This window comes from Typopeltis vanoorti, chromosome 25, assembly GCF_054136105.1.
Source record: "Typopeltis vanoorti isolate ZY-2024b chromosome 25, IOZ_Tvanoo_1.0, whole genome shotgun sequence".
Taxonomy (NCBI): domain Eukaryota; kingdom Metazoa; phylum Arthropoda; class Arachnida; order Uropygi; family Thelyphonidae; genus Typopeltis; species Typopeltis vanoorti.
In genome coordinates this window covers 77,372,327-77,395,657 of record NC_143573.1, presented here as the reverse complement: position 1 = coordinate 77,395,657, position 23,331 = coordinate 77,372,327, and the positions used below count along the sequence as shown (strand labels likewise).

Here is a 23,331-nt window from a genome sequence, read left to right as displayed (position 1 = left end):
ATGGAAGTGTTTCAGTAAATATAGAATAATTTGAAACCGAAATTTCAGTTTCTTAATGGAAAAGAACTTATACCGTGATCTTTGAATACATAAACCCCTCATACTAACCAGTTACATTTGAAATAGAAGATGCATTGATTAACTTTATGCACATCCACGATGTTCACCTTTTGACTCGTTTCAAATTTTGAAACGAGTCAAAAGGTGAACATCGTGGATCTAAAAAGAACAGAATATGAATGAATCTGTCACTCCATAATACACTTAAAATTAACTCGAATACGTGATCCATATTACACAAATTTTTATCATTTCTGTAAGCGTTGCATAATATTTTTCATGCAGGGTGTATTTACCATTTCGTGATTAACACCATAAAGTTATTTAGTTACCTGACAAGTATCAACAGCAGCTTCACCTCTTCGAAGTCTATCGGCTACTTGTTTGGGAATCATCTGATACAGCAATTCGTCCGTTCTTTTCATTTCGACATCCAGCTTCCTCATGGATTCTTCCAGTTGTTTGCTCTTTTGCAGTTCCTAAAACAGAAAAGGTGATTGAAATAAATTCGTTTAATTGGAATACTCCAAAAAAGTTGAGCAGATACTTCAGAAATAGGCCCAGTATTCTGAAATATGTCTGAAATAATAATAAACGCAATGAATTTGCAGCTATGATACGATTTAACTGCACAATGATAAAATTCACTATCACTCTGCTGACAACAGTTTTTCTTACTTAAAATTATTTCCATAATTTATGTTACTCGTTTGTATGTTCTTTATTCAAATAGAAATAAATGAGTTATTATATAAATGAGGCATAGAAATAAATGAGTTATTTTCTGGAAGGTTGTCTCATAAAATATTAATTACTGGAAACGTACAACTTACAAAACTAGAACTGTGCCTTATTTGTGATTCAAAAAATTCACCTACTCTGCTACATAAGGGAATAGACCGCTGACATCATTAATACAACAAATAGCCGCTTCTTAAAAGAAAGAAATATAAAATTCCACACATGTCGTACATGTTTTACTTTTCTGCTTATTTGAGTCTCTTGAAAGTTTCGCGTTTCCAGAAATCTCTAACACTCATGTCACACAATGTGCTGCAGATTTAAATTTTTTCTGGTATATATAAAAGACAATTAATGTAATATTATTAATTTACTTTCCATAATCAAACCACAAAGCCACATAATTATACTGGTTTTGACTTTTATATAACTTTACGGAAAAACGGAAGGTTCTCGTTTTCTTTAGCCATTTTCAGTACACTGCTGGACGAAATCCTCCATCGAAGTACTCGAGTCAGTTCTATTTTGAGTCTTTCTATGCCACTGAGTTCTTACCATCTCTTTAATCTTCCTGTAGCTCTTTCCATCCCTAGGATACCATTCTGATATCAACTTTGTCTATTTTTCTAAGTTGCTTCTTGAGATGTGACCCGCCATTGTCATTTGGATATTTTAATGGTTGTGGTGTCTCCCACCTTAGTCTGAGCTGTGATCCAATCATTGCACTTTCTATCTAGAAGGGTAATAACGAGTAATGATCGTTCCATTTTCTTTTCGGTAATCCTCAACTTGCTGGCCATTTTTTGTACTCAAAAGTCCACATTTCACTTTCAATATGTCATGATCGATAGTTTACAACTGTCGAATACTCGAAGGCAGATTGCGATGTATCCTTTAAGTGTTTCACAGTGTTTACCAAAGGCTATCCAGCCAAGTTGCATTCTACATATAATTTCTTCTTCACAGTCTCCCTCTACTGTGATATTTTTTCCTAGGTAAACATAAGGAGTTACAATATCAATTTCCCGGTGTTCCATTTGTACTAGCTTTTTTGGCGATGCATTTATTATACATTTTTGTTTTGTCGCTGTTTATATTATTCCTTTATTTTCACTTTCTACATTCAATTCAGTTTGAGTTGAATTCAATTCGATTCAAGTTCTGCAGAGTTTCCTAAAAGAATGCCAGCAGTGAATAGTAGGTGATTTAGTTATTTTCCATTTACTATAATTCCTCTATTTTTCCAATCTAGATTTTAAAAAATCTCTTATAGGGCTGCTATAAGTAATTTAGCTGAAATCATTTCCCCGACGCCCTTTTTATAGAAAAGTGCATTTATCTGTTCGTGATTTTATAAATGCAGTTGCATTTTTATATATGACTAAGTTTTTTTCTTCTTCTTTCAATTCCTTAATTTTTAGGGCTTCTAAAATAGCTAACGTTGAAAGGGGAATCAGATGACTTTTCAAAATTAATAAATTCCATACCTAAGGGGTTTGGGTATTTGTCGTTTCAGTGATGATTTGTCTGACTCATAAGTTATCTTTGGTGTTTTCTGAATCCAACTTGCTCTGGAGGTTGGCAAAAATCGATAGTCTTTTTGTATTCTGTTGATAATGATTTTTGTAAAAAGTTTGTATATTTTTTGAAAGGAGACCGATAGTGCTCCATCAGTCTCTAGGAAATGGTATTTGCACCCGCTGCAGAAGAGCAAGTGTATATCTTAAGATAAGGCTCTTTTAAAAACTCTCAAATCAATCCCCATTCTAGATTCAATTTGTACAAAAATACCACCCACGAAAATCTACACACCCAAAGCACATTAATCTCTTAAGTAGACAAAGGGTCATCCAGTCAATATAATAATAATAATTATTATTTTATTAAGAACGATTACGCAAAAGCGTTTCAAATCCGTGTGTTGATTCCACACGCTTTCCAGTCTGTTTTGCTGATTTTAAGAGGGGAACAAAATTTTCCCGATTTTTCTCGCAAGAAAGACTCATCTACGTCTTTATAAAACCTGTTGTCTCATCCTCAGTTTACAAGCCTTACAAATATACCTCGCGTCCTAGCTACGAAGAGAATAGTCCTCTATAGCAAGCCATAATATTAAATTTTACTCTATAACTAACTCGTTAATTCAGTATTTGGTCGATATAAATTAATAAGTTCTACATGCTGATCCAATGAGAAATAATCCATTTTGCATTAGTCATTCAGGAAAGTTGTGCCTTTAAGACCATGCAGAAACATTCTTTGAATTTGGTTCAGTTTTTTTTTTCTCCTAGGAATGTAACGAGAACATTTAGGGTACATTTCTATTAAAATTGGTAACAGAACCACTATACAGGGTGTTCGGGATAAATTTGACATATTTATAATTAATTATATTTTTCCGTAAGTTACATGTATTAACACACACTTCTCTTCATTTAAAAGTTTGGACCCTTCTTCATTCATATACAAGATGTCAGAAAGGATGGATAGCTGGAATCCACCTGAATCATGGAAGAGAATAACTTGTATCATGATGATTCGTGCCCGCCATCAAAATAAGGATATTACGACTGCTGCCCAATGCTCCCTGAATACAGTAAAAACAATCAGGCATGAACTAGAGACTTGCAATGGTGACTACGAGGATGTAGCAAGAAGAAAGATCCCTAGCAGACGATCTGATTGCGTTCGTACAGCAGAATTCCTCGCAAATCTGCAGGAACAGGTGTTGAAGAACCCTGGCATTGGAATTCGGGCTTTGTTCGTGGAGTTGCTAACTGTAGTCAAGCCCTGGATAACAAGGGTAGCCAATGGTAGGCCGTATGTATGGCAGCAGGATTCGGCCCCTTGCCACACCTCTGGGAAAAGTCAAAAATGGTTGTCTGAAAATTTCTACGACTTCACCAGTCCAAATGTTTGGCCTCCAAACTCCCCAGACCTTAACCCCATGGATTATTTTGTATGGGGCGCAGTTGAAAAAGACACCAATCGCACTTCCAGTAATACAAAAGCCCAGTTAATGGATAAAATTAAAACAGTTTTTGCGGCCCTTCCCAGGGAGACTGTAGCATCAGCTTGTTCGAGGTTCCGAAGCAGAATTGAAGCTGTGATCGATGCTAATGGTGGTTATTTTGAGTAAATCTTGTTGATAGTATTGTAATTAACTCTGCCTGTAATGTTTTTTTGTCAATTCATTAAATTTAATAGATACAAAGAAGATTTTCTTTTTCCTTACGAAACTGTCAAATTTATCCCGAACACCCTGTATATGTTTACTTGTGAGAATTTACTCCTGTTGACTAACATTGAACGTCTACGAAAGATATAAATATCAAGATGTCCACTTGGCCTTTGTTTCAAAATAAAGCCTTTAATAATTTTCTGCCACCTTTCATTACTCCCCCCCCCCCCCCCACAGTATGCTGTTTTTCATATTACTCCACCTGAAGGTCCAACCGCAGCCTCGGAGACCCGCTGATTAATACGGCTTCACTCACAATTCTGGCCAAGGATCTCCTTATAATGTATTGCTCCAGGGGCTCAACTTCGTTAGTGTAACAGAAAAACTAATAAAAGGTCTTATTCAAGGCGAACGTGAACACAGAATGTGATACTAGGACGGACGGACGGAGGCTTTTCTAGGTTAACAAAGTACTAATCAGTTTAATAAAGAGAAGTCGCGATGGTTTAGCTCCGCCTGTTACTTTTGGTTGTTCAACCAAAGTATATACGCCGAATCGCATTACTGAAACAATTTGTAAAGAACAAATTCCTTTATTTTCCCACTATAAATGCCATTTTCTTCTTGTCTGGGGTTGACCCATCAGCAAATCGTCAACGTTTGCAAGTTATAAAACAAAAGATATCCAAATTTTCCAAAACTCTTCTTTCTTTAATTTTTTTGTTTGATAATCATTATCAATTAATTTGAAAAGTCGAAAGTAAAAAAAAACAAAAAAACTCCATGTCAAATGGTAGTCCCCTTTTTGTTCCCCCCCTATACTATTCTTCTGTAACAAGCATCTAATAAAAATACGACCTACACGTGATCTGTCTTATTTTTCATCTAAAGTATGCACTAAGGAGATAATAAACGTTTTTCTTTATGCAAGATTATATTTAGCGCGTTCTTTCATCCTGCCATCATTTTCTTTATCTGCTGTTTCTTCTTCCACTGCTGTTTATCAAGTCATTGTAAATTTAAGCTCGCAGACATAATACACTCTCGTGGCCTCAGATTTTTGGCCTAATGAAACCAATCATTTAACCTAATTAAATATCGCTTAGTGATCCATAGAAAAAGGTTCTCGATTATTTCTCTTCCATCTAAAAGCATGCTGTACGCTAATACGTAGAGATCATTACTCGAGACTTCTCAAATATCAAAATATCTGAAATGTCCGTTCTTCGCGTTATTGATAAAAATAAACCTACAACCACAAAAAAAGTGTGTATACACATGGAGTTGTGCGATATTTTCAGAGAGAGAGTGACATATCATACTAAAGCTTAACCAATCAGCAAACGTAATAATTTCCTGAAGCTATAATATATTTATGTTTCCGTTAACACATTTTAACTTGGCTTTCATGAAGTATAAAAACGTTTAGTTAATTTTGCGATGCTATTGATTTACTTCCAGGTCTTAAATTCTGATTATTAGAGCATTAGGAAACAGATGTCTTAAACTTGATACTCAAGGAAAGCTATCTTACCACGGTATCTTACCTATACCTCTAAGACAAAGTGGGATCGATCTCTCAACTGGGATGAACCATAATTAAGGGCATTATTTTACTCCTAAACTACTAGAAACAGTTAAGGATATTATTTTACGTGGTGGAAATTCCAATCCAGTTACAGAATGCTTCTCATCCATCCTCTGCGCGCGCGCGCACACACACACACAATTTTTAAAAAAAACTCACTACAAATCAGATATTTTCCCTTCCAAATATTTCAACAGTTCCTGGTATTTGTGTTGTGCAGGTTCAGTAAACTTTCGTGTTTAGGATTGCTGGAAAACTTTTGGAACCATCCTAAAAATAAATTTGTATTTTTCTCGTGAAAAGATTAACCGATTAAGAGACAAGTGCATGAATTTACCCCCTGAAGAAGCTGCTTCTTTGTATAATTGTATGCTGTGCAGAGAAACGAAACTTATGGTCCATATTTTAAAATTTGAAAGCATGTTTTATGTTAAGAGCAACGCCACCCTATGCCTTAAAAAACTACGCAGCACTGACGACGGCGCGGCACTTTTACACACATTGTCGTTTCTATATAGCTTCATGTAGAAAACAAATGAAGTCCGTGGCAGATGCGCAAACACACTAAAGTGTGCGCCGGAGCATTTCGGTTACTGCGCAGCTTAGAGGGAACATTTAAGAAAATTTCCAATAAAAAATAAATAAAAGTGTATACTTCTGCAGAAAGGTAAGTTTATGATCTGAGCTGGATTCTATCCACTGCAAGTTAGCTACAATGTTTTTGCATTCCGGCATGTAACTGCGGAAAGAGCGTCTTCTAGGTGAAAACCTAGACGACGCTCAGAAAAAAAAAAGGCTGTGGTTTTATCGGCAGCATATTCTGATAGTACTTGAAAGGTGAGAGTTCATTATTCAAATGAAGATGTATTGAACATGTGATCATTGTGCATCCAAGTATCAGTTTTAAACGTTAACCGAGTTTTTCATAAATCCAATCTTTTTTTTTTTCTTTCAGAGATGTTCTCAGCACGCTGCTCTTCAGAAATTCCAATGAAAATTAATCACAGGGCGTCAAATGTGGAGAGTACGGCGGTTAACTTGACTCAAATCGTTCAGGATATCGATGCCAGATGACTATTACAAGAATCAAGAATTTTCATGTTTATTCCCATACTATGAAGTCGGGAAGCAACCTAATGAAATGCTTAAAAAAATTAAAAAACTTTAACTGCAACTCCTTATAAGTGTTGCAGGCAGTGTTCAGCACTGTTTCTTCTTAGAAAACAGTTAAAACGTCTAAGTTAACTATTTTCATCCTGAAAAAAAGGTCGTAGTGCATTGTTTTGACAATTCGAAAAATACGTCTTCCGAACTGCATATAGATTACGCTAAATCATACGTGCATGTTTTGTTTATAGGTTTGTCCGTTTGGACAAGATTTAAGAATATGGTGAATAAAATGATTTCACAGTATTTGAAGGACAACCGTTTGATTGTGTTTCAAATACGAAACTGAATAAAAAAAAAAGACCTCGCCTATCATTGCGAGCAATGCCCAGTGCCTGCTTCATCTGAATTTCATAGCGACATATTTTAAAATATTTAATTAGAGTTTTTTTTTTTTTAAATTTAACAAATACTTTCGATCCCCATTTCATAACATTTGTTTCCTGAGAAATTCGGCGGGCAGAATTATTGCACACTTCAGGAGTGAAAATTCTTCCTGCCAACAACGCCGGTTCCAATTATTTCTGTAAGCTTTCGTTTGTAGCTCTTTTTGGTCCATCTCTTATTTGATCTTATTTTATGATTTCGATCTTGAGATCTTATTTGAGAAACTTGCGCTGCGTCATACGAATCTTATCGAATTTGATAAAAAGAGCTCACTCAAATCACACGCTCTTAAACATCACAGGGACTATTTACTAAATGAAGTACCTAAGAGGATTCCATACTCCTATGAAGCTATGGCCATAAATTACCAGAAAACATTTTAAACTACTGCATTGTTGCCTAATGATCCCCTACATGCATGCATGCAGATACTCATCAACGGATGCTAAATATATTTTTTATGTTTAAAAAACTAATTATTGTAAATATGTAATCTATCACTGAAATTATTTGACAGAGATTTGGCTTCACAGGAAGGTTAATCCTATCTTCATAGCATGCTTTATCTGTAAATTGCCTGCGTTCTGGCCGATATATCCGTCTTGCTGAATGGAAGTTTCCAAGAGAGAGACCCGTCCATCACAGTATATCAGACTAACTCGCCTTCATTTTTTTCATCTTATACTGGTTCAAACCCGGGTGTGTCCAATCAAAGGACTTCGTCGTTACTGATTGAGCTATGGAGATTCTTAAATATGTATAACCGAACAATTTCACTTTAACACACGTTTGGTAAAATATACTTATCGTGAAAGTATCTAAACTAAGTATTTAATAGTACTCTTTCGTGCACTATTTAATCTAATGAAAATTATTGGGGGAAAAAGTACAGGAAGAAGTTTATGAACTCGACATTCATTCTTATTGCTTCATTCTCTTTTAGATTCTAGGTCGAAGCATATACTACACGGAAGGTACGCAACTTTCATTAAGTGTGTTGATATGCATTTAAAAGCACTAATATACATTGTATTCTTTCTTACCTGATCCAGTGCTAGTTTCAGTTCTGCTGATTGCTGCTGTCCGGCAAGAACCATGTCTCTGCTGAAATCATGCATGCTCAGATCGTTGATATAAAGCCCAGTATGAAGCATGGCATCCAAATCCCTCATCCTAAGCAGAAGCGATATTTATTATAAACGTTGTATTTTCATACATTGTACAACATCTTTATATATATGACTAATGAAACATAATTACAATTAGAAAAAGTGATAAACGGCCAAAAGAATGCTTGTAGTTAACAAAGTTAGTCTATTGCCTCTGCAATAATTCTCATCAGTTAACTTTGATTGCCAAATAATATAAAATCATACGCTATGTTGAGTCTTGTAAAGGAGGGTTCTGTCCTGCATAAGAATCAATAATTTCATAGATATGTGACTGAAAACTTAACTAAAACCCTTGTTCAAGGCGAAGAAGAGCATCAAAACATCACATTCTTTACTAGATTCTCAAACCTTTTTTTATTCATTTAAATCTACTTAAACAAAACAAATCTAAATAATAATTACCAAAATGATTTGCGTCTTCTATTTGTTTTCTTTAAACCTTATATTTTATACTGCACTTATTTTTATTTGTTATGTTAAGTAAACAAATGTTTACATCCCGCCAGAAAGAACCCAGTGGTCATAAATAAGTATTTGGTAATAAATTACGTTTGAACTTCTTTACCTTTCCCATACTCATGTAAGCTGTTAAAAATATAATCGGATTTTTTGAATCCTCACCAACACATCACAGAAATACTTAATATTTAATTAGGTTATTGGTAAATTAATATTTAGGTAATTATAGTAACTGACAATCCACCCCGACAAATTAACTTCAGTCTATATATAAATTGCACAGAAAAATCCTGCAAGAAGTGGATTTGGTGATATCTAAGTAAAGAAAAGACATTTAGATTTCATATTCTAATGAGTAGTCGCTACTTACACTGGAGTGCCGAGGTAGACCATACTTTTCCATTCCTCCATGTACATCATTTGACCTTTCAAGTGGAGTAGTTTGTCTTCCATTTCTATCGGAAAACAGTAAAAAATTTGAATTCTGTCAACAGTGCAACCTATTGTTTGCAATAAAACGTGAGGATAAGAAGAATTTAGCATGTTTGTACACATCAGGGGAATGTAAGGCAGGAAAATTAACTGAGTCTCAGGGCATTAGCAAATATTTTTCTAGAGAAAAAGTTGCGCAACTATATGTAAAGCATCAAAACCGAGTAAATTAAAAGTAATCAAGTATGCCTGCATCGAAAAATCTGTAATATGTAAGTTTTTTTCCGATTAAAAATTCTCTACATTATTCTTAATTAAAAATTAAGTTATTAATTTATTTATTATTAATTTAAAGATTAATTACAGATCAATTTAACATCTAAAGAAGAGTCTTATGAACTGTTTACCGAAGGGATTCATTCTTATTCATTAACCGAAAATTTGACAACCCTGAATAAATTCAGAGAAATAAACGAAATTCTGAAAAGAATGATGAATATTTGCAGTTAAGCAATCATCTTTTCGGATGCAATCATAAAGAAGTGCATGCACCAGACACGAGAGTAACGTAATATTTTTGAACAATTTCTGATTAATTTCTTCCAAATGATAATTTTCAAGTCTCTGATCTGAATATTTCATATTTTGATCTTCTAAGATAGCACGTGAATTTTATCTATCATTTCCCCATTCCATTTAAGTAATCATGGCATCTTTGCCTCGAAATTCAAGTATTTACAGTCTTCAATTAACAGTTTAATTTCACACCCAACTCCCGACCCATAATGTTAAAATTAGATTTATTTATACGGTTACTCTTGCATTTAAACTAATGTCTCTTTTGTTCTTCCAAAAGAAACATTCAGCCAGATTCCCACCATACAAGCTGTATTTTTTTAATCTATTTTCTATTTAACTGCACTTTTCAAGTAGCTGATTTAGTTAACCAAGTGCATTGCATACATTCTATCTAACCACCGCGTTTCGGACTAGAATCCCCCTTTTTAATGTAGATATTTGTGGATGAAGATGAATTTCATTTCTCGGTGTAAGACTAAATCCAAGAGGTTAATGGAAGCATTGGGTCGCTCAAAAAGGTTCCGTGTTCTGTCTCGAGAGTAGGATCTCCGATGATGTAAAAAGAAAACGAAAAAACTCATGGCCCACCCCACGGTGTAATGTACTATAAGTCCAAAACCTTTCGTGGGTTGTAGCCACACAAAAGTTTGGTCTGTACATGAGGCGTTTTTTTTTTTTTTTTCAAATGATCTAACATTTACCCATCCATATACTAGAATGCTGTCGGCTTACATTCTTTGCATAGGTGGGAATGAATAAAAACTTCTACCTGCTCTATCATATCACACCAAAACTTCTACGAGCAGGTAGAAGTTTTGGTGTGATATGATGAGTCACCTCAGTACTTTAATTTTGCAATAAGAACTCGCTGTTTCTTCACATCGAATGGAAAGTAGCACTCTTTTCTCACTAAGAGCAGCAAAAAAAATTATCAATCAATATTGACTCAATAATCTTTGTTTGATGCCGTTTCAAGTGTTAATCTTCAGACTAGCTTTAGAGACTAATCATTCATTGTCACGTAAACATTAATCGCTGTATCTGAAACAACTATCGATATTTATCTGGGAAAGGAAATCTGCGAACCGCTGAATAAAAAACAAAATGCTGAAACATACGCACTTCGGTGGTTTTTCGTTGCGTGTATGCAACGATAAATTTTCACCTTTCTTTTTGGAGATATCGAACTTCCTTCAGTTTTTCCAAAGCAATACTGCAGTTTCTTGTCGTTACATTTTGTTGCACTTTTCCGTAATCACAACCTTGACTCTTGATTTATCACATTTTCACAATTTTATTTTTCCGCACAGCGGGAAAAGTCGTCATGCTTTAATCTTTAATCATATTCTTCTCTGAATGAGGGAGGACAGTTTGTTCTTTGTGGTGAACTGCATGATGTACCTTTCGTATAATTTGTATAGTGACAGCAGAACATTGATCCACTGAGGACTCTCATTAACTCCACCCTTGCTCTACGATTGTGGTGACGCCCTTACATATTTTAGGCACGATAATTGCATCTCCTTATAGACGAAATAATGACAAGAACACTAAATGGAAGCCGTTTGTTTCACACTCCTCCATTGGGTTTAATAATTCTGAACGCAGCTATGATTTTAGTTGGATTCATCACTTTTAATAATTGGAAAATATTGATGACTCAGCAAAAACTGACCGACCATGTTCACAAATCGTAAACAGTTAAAATACAGTACATAAAAATTACTTCAGACCTTTATCGTCTTACCTCCCTATAAACATGAAAGTAAGAACTCTGCACGTGGTGGCTTTGAAATGTGCGTTTAAAGTATAAATGACAATTTCCTGTGTGTTGCATTACACAGTGGAAGAGATATGTTCCTAAGGGATATTCCATGACAACTTGAACCTTTGGAAGAGGTTGTTTTTGCCGTTTTATTTCCGATTAAATATTTTAAAGACTGAGCGGATTAGCTTTCATTCTCTCCATTACAGCTTTAACGAAAGGATTTCACATCTTAATTAAAAGGGTGGCTGATACTAAAAATAACCAAGATATTTCTTTTAATTAGTTCAAAAAGAATCATAAGATATCAATATTAGCACTATTAAACATCTAAGGATGTTTTGAAACTTCAACATAGAAGCCTCAAAGGTGATTAATATTTTACTGATTGCATGACCTTAAAGACTTGCTTTGATATTTCACTAGCTAAAAGATGCTTTCTGAAGCGTCACCAATATTTAGAAATCATTAATATAACAAAGCTTTGTTTAATATCGAGCCAAATTAATAAAAATTTATAATAACTCCAAGTCGACTTTCCCCCTATTTCATGGTTGCCAGAGTCAGAATTTCTACCTGCACATGTGCCATTTTAGATAGCTTCCTCTTCTCATTATAATTATTCACTAAAAAAAAGCCAATCATTCTGGACATGCTCGGACACGAATGCAAGCGAGAGAAGTGCTTGGAAAATGGAGATGATTCGAGTTTCGTATGGAAGGAGTGTTTTACTTCCGATAAAATAAGTTATTTAAAGACTGGATTCTACACCAGAAGAAGAGGCGAAACTTCGATATAACAAGAACTTAACACATTATTCAAAGATGACTTTAGCGAAATCTCCACATTCACCACAACTTCTGGAAGTTTTGAATGGAATAAACTTTGCTCGTAGCGTTGTCCAGTACTGTACAAACGGCCTTGAATTTTATTTTGTACTACTCTAGCCAATCAATTTGCTGATATGTACCCTCAATGGGTGTTCACGTATTAGGTTATTAGGTTAGGGTTAGTTAAGATGATTCAGGAGTTTGTCAGAAAGGGATATAAGCAGCTTCACAGACATAATGAATGACAAAAACATGGTTTTTTAGCACCTGCTTCAGCATAATACTAAGAAAAATAGCTATGTTGCTTGCCAAATGCATGAACTTAAGCTTGAATAGTAAGTTTTCTTGTCTATCATAACGCCACAGATACCTGGCTAAACAACGACAAAAGCACCACCATTCAAGGGAAAATCATGAAGCACAAAAAAAGCTACCACTGAAATAGGCACGATAAATAATTGCAAAGGACCACAGCAACAAAATGACTAGTCAAGTAAAACAGATTTTTTTTTTTTCAAATTAAGTGGGTATTGAATCCAACATTATTTCATAGCCGAATATAAAAACTGCAAGAGTTTCATGCCGAATACATAGAAACTATAAAAGTTTCGGCGGATCCAAGCGTACGCCAACCTTTCATGACAGGGCAACTCGAAGTAAAGGGGGAAGAAAGCTTCGATCACTGTCCTTAGTATTTTCCCGTAATGTAAAATACATCTCCTAGGAGATGTATGATGTTATACATCATGGGGGAGGTCACTACCCAGACCGGTTTCGACCTTTTCTGAGGTCTCGTCAGTGGGAGCTAGACCAAGAATACTCAGGATGAAGTGATACGGAACTTGTACTTTACGATACGAGTTGCTAAAAAAAGGTGTTACATTTCAAAAGGCACCAAAAAGTACTGAAAAAGAGAGCCAACAGGCTTCACTTCGGCAATGCAAATTATTTAAATTAAGTGGATATTGAATCCAACATTATTTCATAGCCGAATACAGAAACAAGAGTTTCATGCCGAAAATTTCATGAAGCTTCATGAAAATTTCATTGGTGCCTTTTGTAATGTGACACTTTTTTTTTTTTTTTTTTTAGCAACTCGTATCGTAAAGTACAAGTTCCGTATCACTTCATCCTGAGTATTCCTGGTCTAGCTCCCACTGACGAGACCTCAGAAAAGGTCGAAACCGGTCTGGGTAGTGACCTCCCCCATGATGTATAACATCATACATCGCCTAGGAGATGTGTTTTACATTACCGGAAAATATTAAGGACAGTGATCGGATCTTGCTCCACCTTTACTACGAGTTACCCTGTCATGAAAGGTTGGCGTACGCTTATATCCGCCGAAACTTTTATGGTCTCTATATTCGGCATGAAACTCTTATGGTCTCTATATTCGGCATGAAACTCTTGTGGTTTCTGTATTCGGCTTTGAAATAATGTTGGATTCAATATCCACTTAATTTGCATTGTCGAAGTGAAGCCTGTTGACTCTCTTTTTCAGAGATTTTTTTTATCGGTCTAAACGAAGCTGTAGACTTAGTCATTGTCATCACGACGAACTAGGACAGCCCCTGCAAGCATTTTATCTCCTGTTAGTTTAGCTGATTCTGCAGTTTATGCAACGAATTCTACACCAATCCGATCCCGCAGCACTACAATAAATGTGTTTCATTACTTTAGCATACAGAAACCGAAACTTGATCCTACTCCAGAGCATTTATCCAAGCGCGAAAAATCATCACAAGGAGTTTAAAAATCTTTCTGACAGGGAACTTCAGAACATATCATTCATCGCATTCAAGTAGTAGTAGTAATAATATACTAGTATTAAAATGTAGAATAATAGAGTATATTTTCACTTTGTTAAATGGTATGGACACCTTTGTTCAAAATAGAATCTTTAGTGATATTCTTGGAAGGACGGGGATGAGACCAAATTGTTCTCCCTTCTCACAAGTAACAGGCTTAAATTTAAGATAGCTGGTTGTCTGTGTTATTTGTATGCATGTTTTAGTAATCCTAACTTATTAAAAAGTCTGTTAAACGGAACTCTGGTTTCTAATTGCAAACGCATCTAATTATTTAAATGCCGCTTTAATTTTTAAGCAGTGTTATTTCTTAAGGGTTGCCTCGTTTACAGTGTGACTTACGTATATCATCGTCGTCTTCGGACTCTTTCTCTGTGGAATCATTGCTCTGCTCAGATGTGATGGGGCTGTGGTTGCCATTAGCATTGTTTTCGATTGCGGGTTTAATTGGTTCTACAGAAGTCAGCTCGAATATGTTGTTGGTATGTCCCTGGATCTGGAAGAAAACAAATGAGTTACAATATTATCAGAGACATTTCCGCTTTCTTTCTAATGTTTTTAACTTTTAGCTCATAGCGTGCTTATGTACTAGAATCTAAAGTATCGATTCTAGCTGTTTTCTTAAAGTTTGAACAAGAATCAAGCAGTCATTCTTGTTTCTTTTCCATCAATATCAACATAACATACATCGCTTATTTAAAAAAAATGAATATTCATTTATTGAGTGTTTATTTAAACAAGAAAAGCCTTATAAACTAAAGGGGCTGTAAATTTGTCCAGCAAATGTTTTTTGAAAACGCCCAAGCTTTACGCCGGATTCGAACCATTTCTAAAGAAGCTGAAATTCTAGTGAAGTTGTACGAAGTGAAGTAATTCAATATTTTCATTCTTTTCACGGCAGTCAACACAAAATAGCTACCAGATGACGTAAGCATAATAAAATACTTTCCAATCAGGCAAAAGTACAGCAGAAAGGCAAAGAATGTGAGTCATCTGCTAGAGATTCAATCCATGTAAACACAGAATCTATTGGCAAGGTCTCCTAGACATCTCGTACAGATACAATACCCAATCTTTAACATTTAATAAATTTCGAAAACTGTTAGAAATGCTATTTTTTATATTAAAATAGCCCGCTACCTTCAGTAAAGTGTCAGGAGTATAATTATTATTATCTGAGACCTCCAGGGATTCAAGGACTCATCGAGGGAGGCTGTAAATTACCCAACCCAGCTATCATACTTGCCCTTAGATTCATTTACACTATTTACCCCCTATGGGCAAATTATTCCACTCACTCACTACTCTCTGGGAGAAGTCGATTATATTTTAGGTTAGCCTGCTTCGGGGATTTGCATAAACATAGAAGTCAGAACGTCAACTTTTCTCCATTTCTGAAGTTGCTGCTGCAACACTCAAGTCCACACCACACACAATTTGTCACCATTACGTTAAGAGTTCAAACTTCATTAAATTAAATCTGTCGGTAAAAATAAAAATTAAGTTTGCATTTAGATCTTATCGTTATAAGACATCGCAATCAGAGAAGTACCATACACCGAAGAACTCTGTGTGAGGGCAGAGTACTAAGCCTTGGAATTAATAATCTATGGCTTCTAATGAATGATGATTTTTTTCTATAATCACATTACAAACCTTAGTCTAGTTTAAAAATTACAGTTAACAAAAATAAAATGATTAACTATAATTCTCTTGACCAGTCAGGTCACGCTAAGGACAAATATAATAATAACATAGTCAAAATATAATGTGGCTTTGTAAAACCTGAAGTGACAAAAAAAAAAAAAAAATCACCAGCGAAAACCGTCTAAATACCAGACCGCCAATGTGACCGATACGTAACAGATTATACTTTTCAAGCGAAACCTCGCTCGAATGTCTTGTCCTTATACGGCAGATGTAGGCAGGTTGTTGGCACGATAATGTGACATTGAAGTAACATTGACCCTACTAACAGTCCCTTAAGATATTAACCACTTCAGCAAGCCCTCGATAATGGGAGTGCGCATTTCCAAGAATGAAGTGTTTTATTATCAGTATTTAGAACGACACCTAGCGTGAGAAACACGAAGCAGCGTGTTAACAGTCGGACCGAATTTTTAAATTGTTGGCGAGTGTGCCACATTTCGGACTTCTCCCTGACAAGATGCACGTATGCTACCCGGAAATTCTGAAGAAACAGTGATGATGAGGTTGTTGACTCTCATCACTAGCCAGACAGACATCCATCGCTTTCGTGGCTGGGAATTCCATGTAAGCCCTCAAACACTGTACGCCGGGAACACGCGGCTGGACGTCTAATGAGAGTGCCTGTAATGAGATATTTACCGATGCGTCCACTACTATGGACTTCCCGTCTTCTTTAAGATATTTTCTTTCGCCTTTATTGATTAAAGGGAAGAAGGGATGTACGCAGTTGAAGATGTGAATTTTTAGGCCTTGGAATTAGATGAAATTAAGAAGAAATATGTACTTTTACATAACGCTAGCGTATTAAAATTGCCAATTACCTGAAGTGCGGAAAGTACTCATTTATGTTCATCATTTTAGAGTTTATAACGCTATAAAAGGTTATAAACCAATCTTACATTAGTACTATGGATTACATGATTTTTAACTATTAAATATGAATTAATGAAAGCCAAAAGGCTTTACTTCGGCGATGGTGAAATTATTTAAATTAAGGGGATATTTAATCCCACATTATTTCAAAGCCGAATAAGAAAACTGTAAGATAGAAATCAAAGAGTTTCATGCCGAATATAGCAAACTATAAAAGTTCGGCGAGTCCAAGCGTGAGCAAACACCTGGGTGGTACAATACCGGGCAACTCATTGTAAAGGTGGATAAAGCTAGGATCGCTATTCTTAGTATTCGCCCTAATGTAAACCTCGTCCCTTAGGAAATGTATGCTGTTTTACATTAAGGGAGATAGGTCGTACACTACCCATACCGATTTCAACTTTTATTGAGGTCTCATCAGTGAGTAGGTAGACCAAATAATACCAACATTATAGTGATAATAGCTTTAATACTTTACAGTAAGAGTTGTCAAAAAGGTGCACAGATACATTAATGAAATAAAGAGCCAAAAGGCTTCATAAAGCTGTAAAGTATTAAAGCTATTATCACTATAATGGTGGTATTATTTGGTCTACCTACTCACTGATGAGACCTCAATAAAGGTTGAAATCGGTATGGGTAGTGTACGACCTATCTCCCTTAATGTAAAACAACATACATTTCCTAAGGGACGAGGTTTACATTAGGGCGAATACTAAGAATAGCGATCCTAGTTTTATCCACCTTTACAACGAGTTGCCCGGTATTGCACCACGAAGGTGTTTGCTCACGCTTGGACTCGCCGAACTTTTATAGTTTGCTATATTCGGCATGAAACTCTTTGATTTCTATCTTAGAGTTTTCTTATTCGGCTTTGAAATAATGTGGGATTAAATATTCCCTTAATTTAAATAATTAAATATAAAGCTTTTATAGAAGATTACTTCAATATTAAGACTTAGGTGCACACAGAAATTCCCACCTTTTATTCGATCTGCCAAACCAATTTGAGAGGGTTTATTTCATTAGAGTGAAATACTTACCGCTCGCCACGTACATTCGATGAGAGGTCGAGTGAGATCAAAGACTTCTGGAATTTTCCTGTTGACGATGGTGGGCATGACAGCTTGGAGACTGTTTCCAATGGTCTTGATGACAAGGTACTGGTCGAAGACTATACAAAAAGGAAAGATTTCCAGGAACAGGAAGGCTTTTACAGGAAGCATGAATTTTTCTACTCTTTGCACGTTCTGTTTGCGGTCCATTTGAAAAGCGCGGTTGTCAAAAGTGAGTTTCATCATGACGTGGAGGGTGTCGAAGATGGTTTCCTCTTTCATGACTTCTATCACTACTTGCGTCTTGTAGAAATACCTCCCCACCTCCTGTGTATAAAGAAAAAATGTTTAGTACATTAATATTGCTAATGATTTCAAACTTATTTGGTTCCATCATTATATTACACTTTTTTTCATAAATACACTATACAGTTGTTCCGATGATAATCGGAGCAACTGTTTGTGTGCCTGTGAGGAGAGAGAGAAAGAGAGAGGGGGCAAGTTTTCTGAATAAAAGCTCCTTGATACTTTTGTCTGGAGATAATCAACTCAGCCTTGCTTGAAGAAGTATATAAAGTTCCTTATGACCGCACAAACTGTTAGTCGCTATGTTCCACGCCATGGGTTCGTTTTATAATTCCCTACGTCTGCACCATGGAAGTATCGTGCAGAAGCTATCAACTGAAAAGTGTCCATTAATCTTTCAAACCGATGGACCAACAAATTATAGCATTCATTCATAGACTTATTTAACAAAAACTACCACGGGAGACTCATCGCATACACCACGTTCTGCTTGGAATAGAATAAAACGTAAATCTTGATCCTGTTTCAAAAGACGAGTTACTTTTTAATGTCCAAAGAAGTTATACTTCAATGCAATTCTTATACTTATGACATCAGAAGTTCCGTAATTAGTTATACAAAGAAATCCTTTCTTCTCGATTTAAATATACAATACGAGTGTATTTTGTATATTTAAGCATGTTAAAGTTGAAAACATGCAATAAAATATATGAAAGTTTGCGAATTTCCACCAGATTGGCTCAAATCTACTTTTATTCTAAAGAAACCCAAAGGGAATTCCTGGGGTGACTTTCGACTTAGTCTAATGAGCCAAATATTGAAAATAGCTCTGAAAATAATTCAGAATCGCATCTATAGAAGAAGTGAAGAAACTCCGAGTGAAACGCAGTTTGGCTTTCGGAATGGTTTTGGTACAAGAGAGGCCCTTTTCTGTGCCCAAATAGAAAAACAGAAATCTGTCTTTATGTGTTTCATAGATTTCGAAAAAGCATTCGACAATGTCAGACATACTAACTTAATAGAAATCCTTCAATAAATAGGGCTAGACGAAAAAGACACAAGACTAATAAGAAATCTGTACTAGAATCAGTCAGCTACCATTCAATTAGACAACATTATCAACAGTGATATTAGCATCAAAAGAGGAGTGAGACAATGATACGTGCTCTCTCACCTCTCTTGTTCAACATATACTCAGACGTAATCTTTAAAAAGGCATTAGAAGAATGTCCAGAGGGAATCCGTAAATGGAAGTATTGTCAACAACTTACGATATCCAGATGACACCGTGCTAATTACAAATAACATCAGGAATCTCTAAAAACTCATTGACAGAGTATACATGGAAAGCCAAAGAATGGGAATAAATATAAACATCAACATGACGAAATACATGGTCATCAGCAAACATCTAACCTCATCAATGAAACTGACACTCAATGGAAGAAATATCGATCAAATGTCAAGATATAAATATTTTGGTTGTTGGCTTAATGAAAGGTGGGATCCTGAAACAGATATAAAGACAAGGATTGAAGTTGCACGGCAGTCCTTCATGAAAATGAGAACATTATTATGCAATAAAGATTTAACATAGAAGTCAGATGCCGAATGCTGAAATGGTACATCTGGTCCATTCTGTTCCATGTAGTTGAAACATGGATATTGAAGGCGACAACCATGAAAAAAATTGAAGCCTTTGAGATGTGTATATATAGAAGAATACTAAAGATATCATGGAGAGAAAAACTTACCAATGAAGATGTCTTAAAATCCATTGGCAATGCCAAAGATCTCGTACAAACAATCGAGAAACGAAAAACATATTTTGGCCGCATTATTAGAAACGGTAAATACCAACTTCTACAAACTATTTTGGTAAGAAGAATTGATGGCGAAGGAGCTAGAGGAAGAAAAAGAATATCTTGGTTTGACAATATCAAGACGTAGACAGGAAAGAGCAGCGTAGAACTGCTCAGATTAACACAAGAACGCGGCTTCTTCGCCCAGATGGCTGCTGACCTTCGATAGAAGATAGCACCATAAGAAGAAGAAAGTTGGAAACGGAAAATTTTTTTTTATTAAGACTGAAATGTACTCTAGCAAATAGGTACCTGAAGGCATTCAGGTACATATGAGAACACAATTAAGAAAAGAATGAAGAAAGCTGGTTGAGACAATTGTCATTCACACATGAGACAAGCTAACTCATCAGCGAAAAGCCCTTATAAATATTCTTCGCATCTTAGGCAGGATTCGAAGGAAAAAATAAGCATTCTGAAACGGAACACTACAAGAAAGATTCAGATAGGGCATATTAGAGGCCTCCTATGTACTCATTTTCCTATATGCTGTTCCCAACGTATACAGAAAACTGCACAATTCTTATACAGGATTGATTGGTGGCGATTGTTGAATTTACGGCAGAAGCAACTAAAGCTATGAGACTGGTGCGAATTTCCAGGAGAAAAAGCTCTGCACCATCGTATCAGACTGTTATACTGGAATCTGTTTTTAGTGATTGATGTCTAGGAGAGAAGAAAGCGGCAGGAATCGACTAATTAGAAGTTTTAGTAAATCTGATATTAAATTGTCAATAAAGTGATTTCCATTTGCAGATGACCATCTTTTCTTGCAGTTTTCTTTGAAATAGTAATGAAAGACGAAATTATTAAAATTTTTGCGAAGATGAAACAAGGAAATGTTTAAATCTCATAACAAAAATGCGACGACTACATCCACCTGCTAACCAGAGTTAGCAGAGTAAACATGGCTTCGCTCTTCCACCGGCTTAGACTGTTATGTTCGTGTCTTAGTGTGGTATGGATGTTTTCTCGTAGACTCCATTCTGCTTACTGAAGGCATGAAGTAGCTTAAAAACGTTCGGTGGTTGTCTAAGCATTTGTTTTTAACCCTCAGTATACAAACGGTACGATTGTACTGTTTGCATGAATTTTGATCACAATTTTTTTCCTTCGGTGGAATTCGCGTAGAAAAGCAAGTGAAAGTGTTAGCAAAAAAAATAATAATAATAAAATAAATTTCAGCTTTTCTTAGTTTACACTAAAATGAGCAGAATTCTGAAAATAATACTGAAGTACCATTTGTTCAAGTATCAAATGATGAAAGCAATTTTTTTCCTGAATATATTCCCAACACCTCTCACATGTTATGTACCATAATATTTCATTACAGAAGTGTCATTTATGAAGAGTTTCAAGCCATCTCTATTTCAGAGAGTAAATCAGTAAAACTAGAAAGCAAAAGAACACATTAATAAAGTTTTAACAAATTACATGAAACGAATCCCTTGAAACTGAGCGTAAATATTCTAAGAGAACGATAATTGCACGGAGGAAATCCATTGCTTTTTCATGCCATGAGCATTGGCTGTTTTCTTTTCACTTCTTGATGTGATAGCATGGGTTGAAAATAAAAACAATGTGAGTAGAATTCGCTACTTAAGGGAATTAGCAAATACTTAAAACTAACAGATACGACATTTAACATAATCTGTTCTGTTTATTTCATTAAGATTTGTAATAAATGGACGATTGGTTTAGTTGCCGGAAACGAATCTGGATGCATGTGAATGCAAGAATCACGCTATCATTCATTGTCACACACGAATGTTACGATGAGCTAAAATGCAAATACTGAACTCATTTACCATCCAAAATCAGATGTTCACAGGTACTACGTTAAGATATTAATCTAATTTAACCATCGATCGCTTTTAATTCAAAGAAAATAACTTTTGTTATAGGAATATCCTAGAAACCCCACAAATAAGTCCACTCTTATCTATACATGTAAAACTTTCCAACTTTCATTTTAGTCATTTTTAGGTGCACACATACAGAAATATCCTATCACTTGATTAAAAGACAATTGTCAGTTTTTATATCATTAAAACTGTCTTCTTCCATTTTCATAATTACTTTACCACACAAAATTCTTCACTGATTATTCCAAGCAGTCTATCAAACGTCTTTCACATGATATCATACATTTAAAGCAAGCAGGGATTGCAACTCTGGCACAAATAGCAAACGTTATATGTAACTGACACTAATAATGATTATTGTGGTATGAATTAACTTTATTTTATGATGGCCTAATGGACTCTTGATGAATAAGTGGCATTTGTTCTGACTGCATCTGCAATGGAAATCTGAAGTAACGCGGAAAAAAAGTCTGAAACCTGATTAGATATCAGCAGAATGGATCAAAGATTAATTGCCATAACTCAAGTTACTGGTCTAAACCTAAGTTGTGAATTAAAATTATCTAACATGAGTAAATTGAAACCGACTATTTAGTTCATTTTGAGATGTGCCTATGTTTTTGGATGAACTTTTTGAATGTTTATTCGCTGTTTAATTTACCAAAAGTAATTCTTCCTTTAGAAAAGCGAAAGTTTTAGAAACAAAAATAGGATCACCTTATATTGAAACTTTCATGTATGGGGGAAATATAAAACAATACTTTTTTTGCTTTAATGCTGTTTAGAAGTTTGCTAATGGTAGCACATAAATTGAACTAAGTAACTTATTTGATCACAACTACAGATATTTATATTTAATCCTGAAAATCGTGGAATATTTAAATTCTCACAATTTTAAATTTTCAATGCAACAGATCCAAAACTTAAGTAGCAATTATTTTTATGCAATTCAGCCAGCCACAAAATTAGTTCTTGGAATAAATTAAGAGCGATTATGAAATCTCAGCAGTTTCAGTTTAGTTTCTCAGTTACTGTGTGCACACTAGTCAAATATTAAATTGTAGTTGGAATATAACAGTCAAGAAGGAAGGAAAGAAATATTCAAAATCAATTTACCTTGATTTGTCCAATGGTGTACCAGAGAAATCCTCTTCTTGTGCTACGATAATGTAAGATGAGGCCTGTAGAGGATTCGTTTTCACAGAAAAATGATGGAGCTTTCATCCTCGGATAGCTGAACTTCAAATATTCATGAAGATTGTCTAGTCCATTTAAGAAATCTCTCATATGCCTTCCTAGCACGGTAAGCACTCTGTCGTAACCATACTGACCCACAAATGAAACGAAATATACCCCCATGCCTTCCAAGAAATCCCTTTCAGACACTCCAAGTATCTAAGAGTTAAAGATATTAAATTTGAATAATTGAACATTGAAAAAATGTACTTATAAGTACAATAGTAAATATTTTCTCACGTATTTATTAAT

At 35.2% G+C, this 23,331-nt stretch overlaps 1 protein-coding gene across 1 annotated transcript in view; it reads right to left on the bottom strand.

The window, feature by feature from the left end:
- Positions 1 to 23,331, bottom strand: part of Gyc88E (Guanylyl cyclase at 88E) — a 147,724-nt gene that overhangs the window by 42,778 nt on the left and 81,615 nt on the right. The window contains exons 2-7 of the mRNA XM_090414302.1: positions 22,960 to 23,238; positions 17,799 to 18,137; positions 14,515 to 14,668; positions 9,126 to 9,210; positions 8,168 to 8,297; positions 393 to 539 (exon numbers count right to left, since the gene is read on the bottom strand). Coding sequence (XP_090270428.1) covers positions 393 to 539; positions 8,168 to 8,297; positions 9,126 to 9,210; positions 14,515 to 14,668; positions 17,799 to 18,137; positions 22,960 to 23,238 — 1,134 coding nt within the window. The remainder of the gene's footprint in view (positions 1 to 392; positions 540 to 8,167; positions 8,298 to 9,125; positions 9,211 to 14,514; positions 14,669 to 17,798; positions 18,138 to 22,959; positions 23,239 to 23,331) is intronic.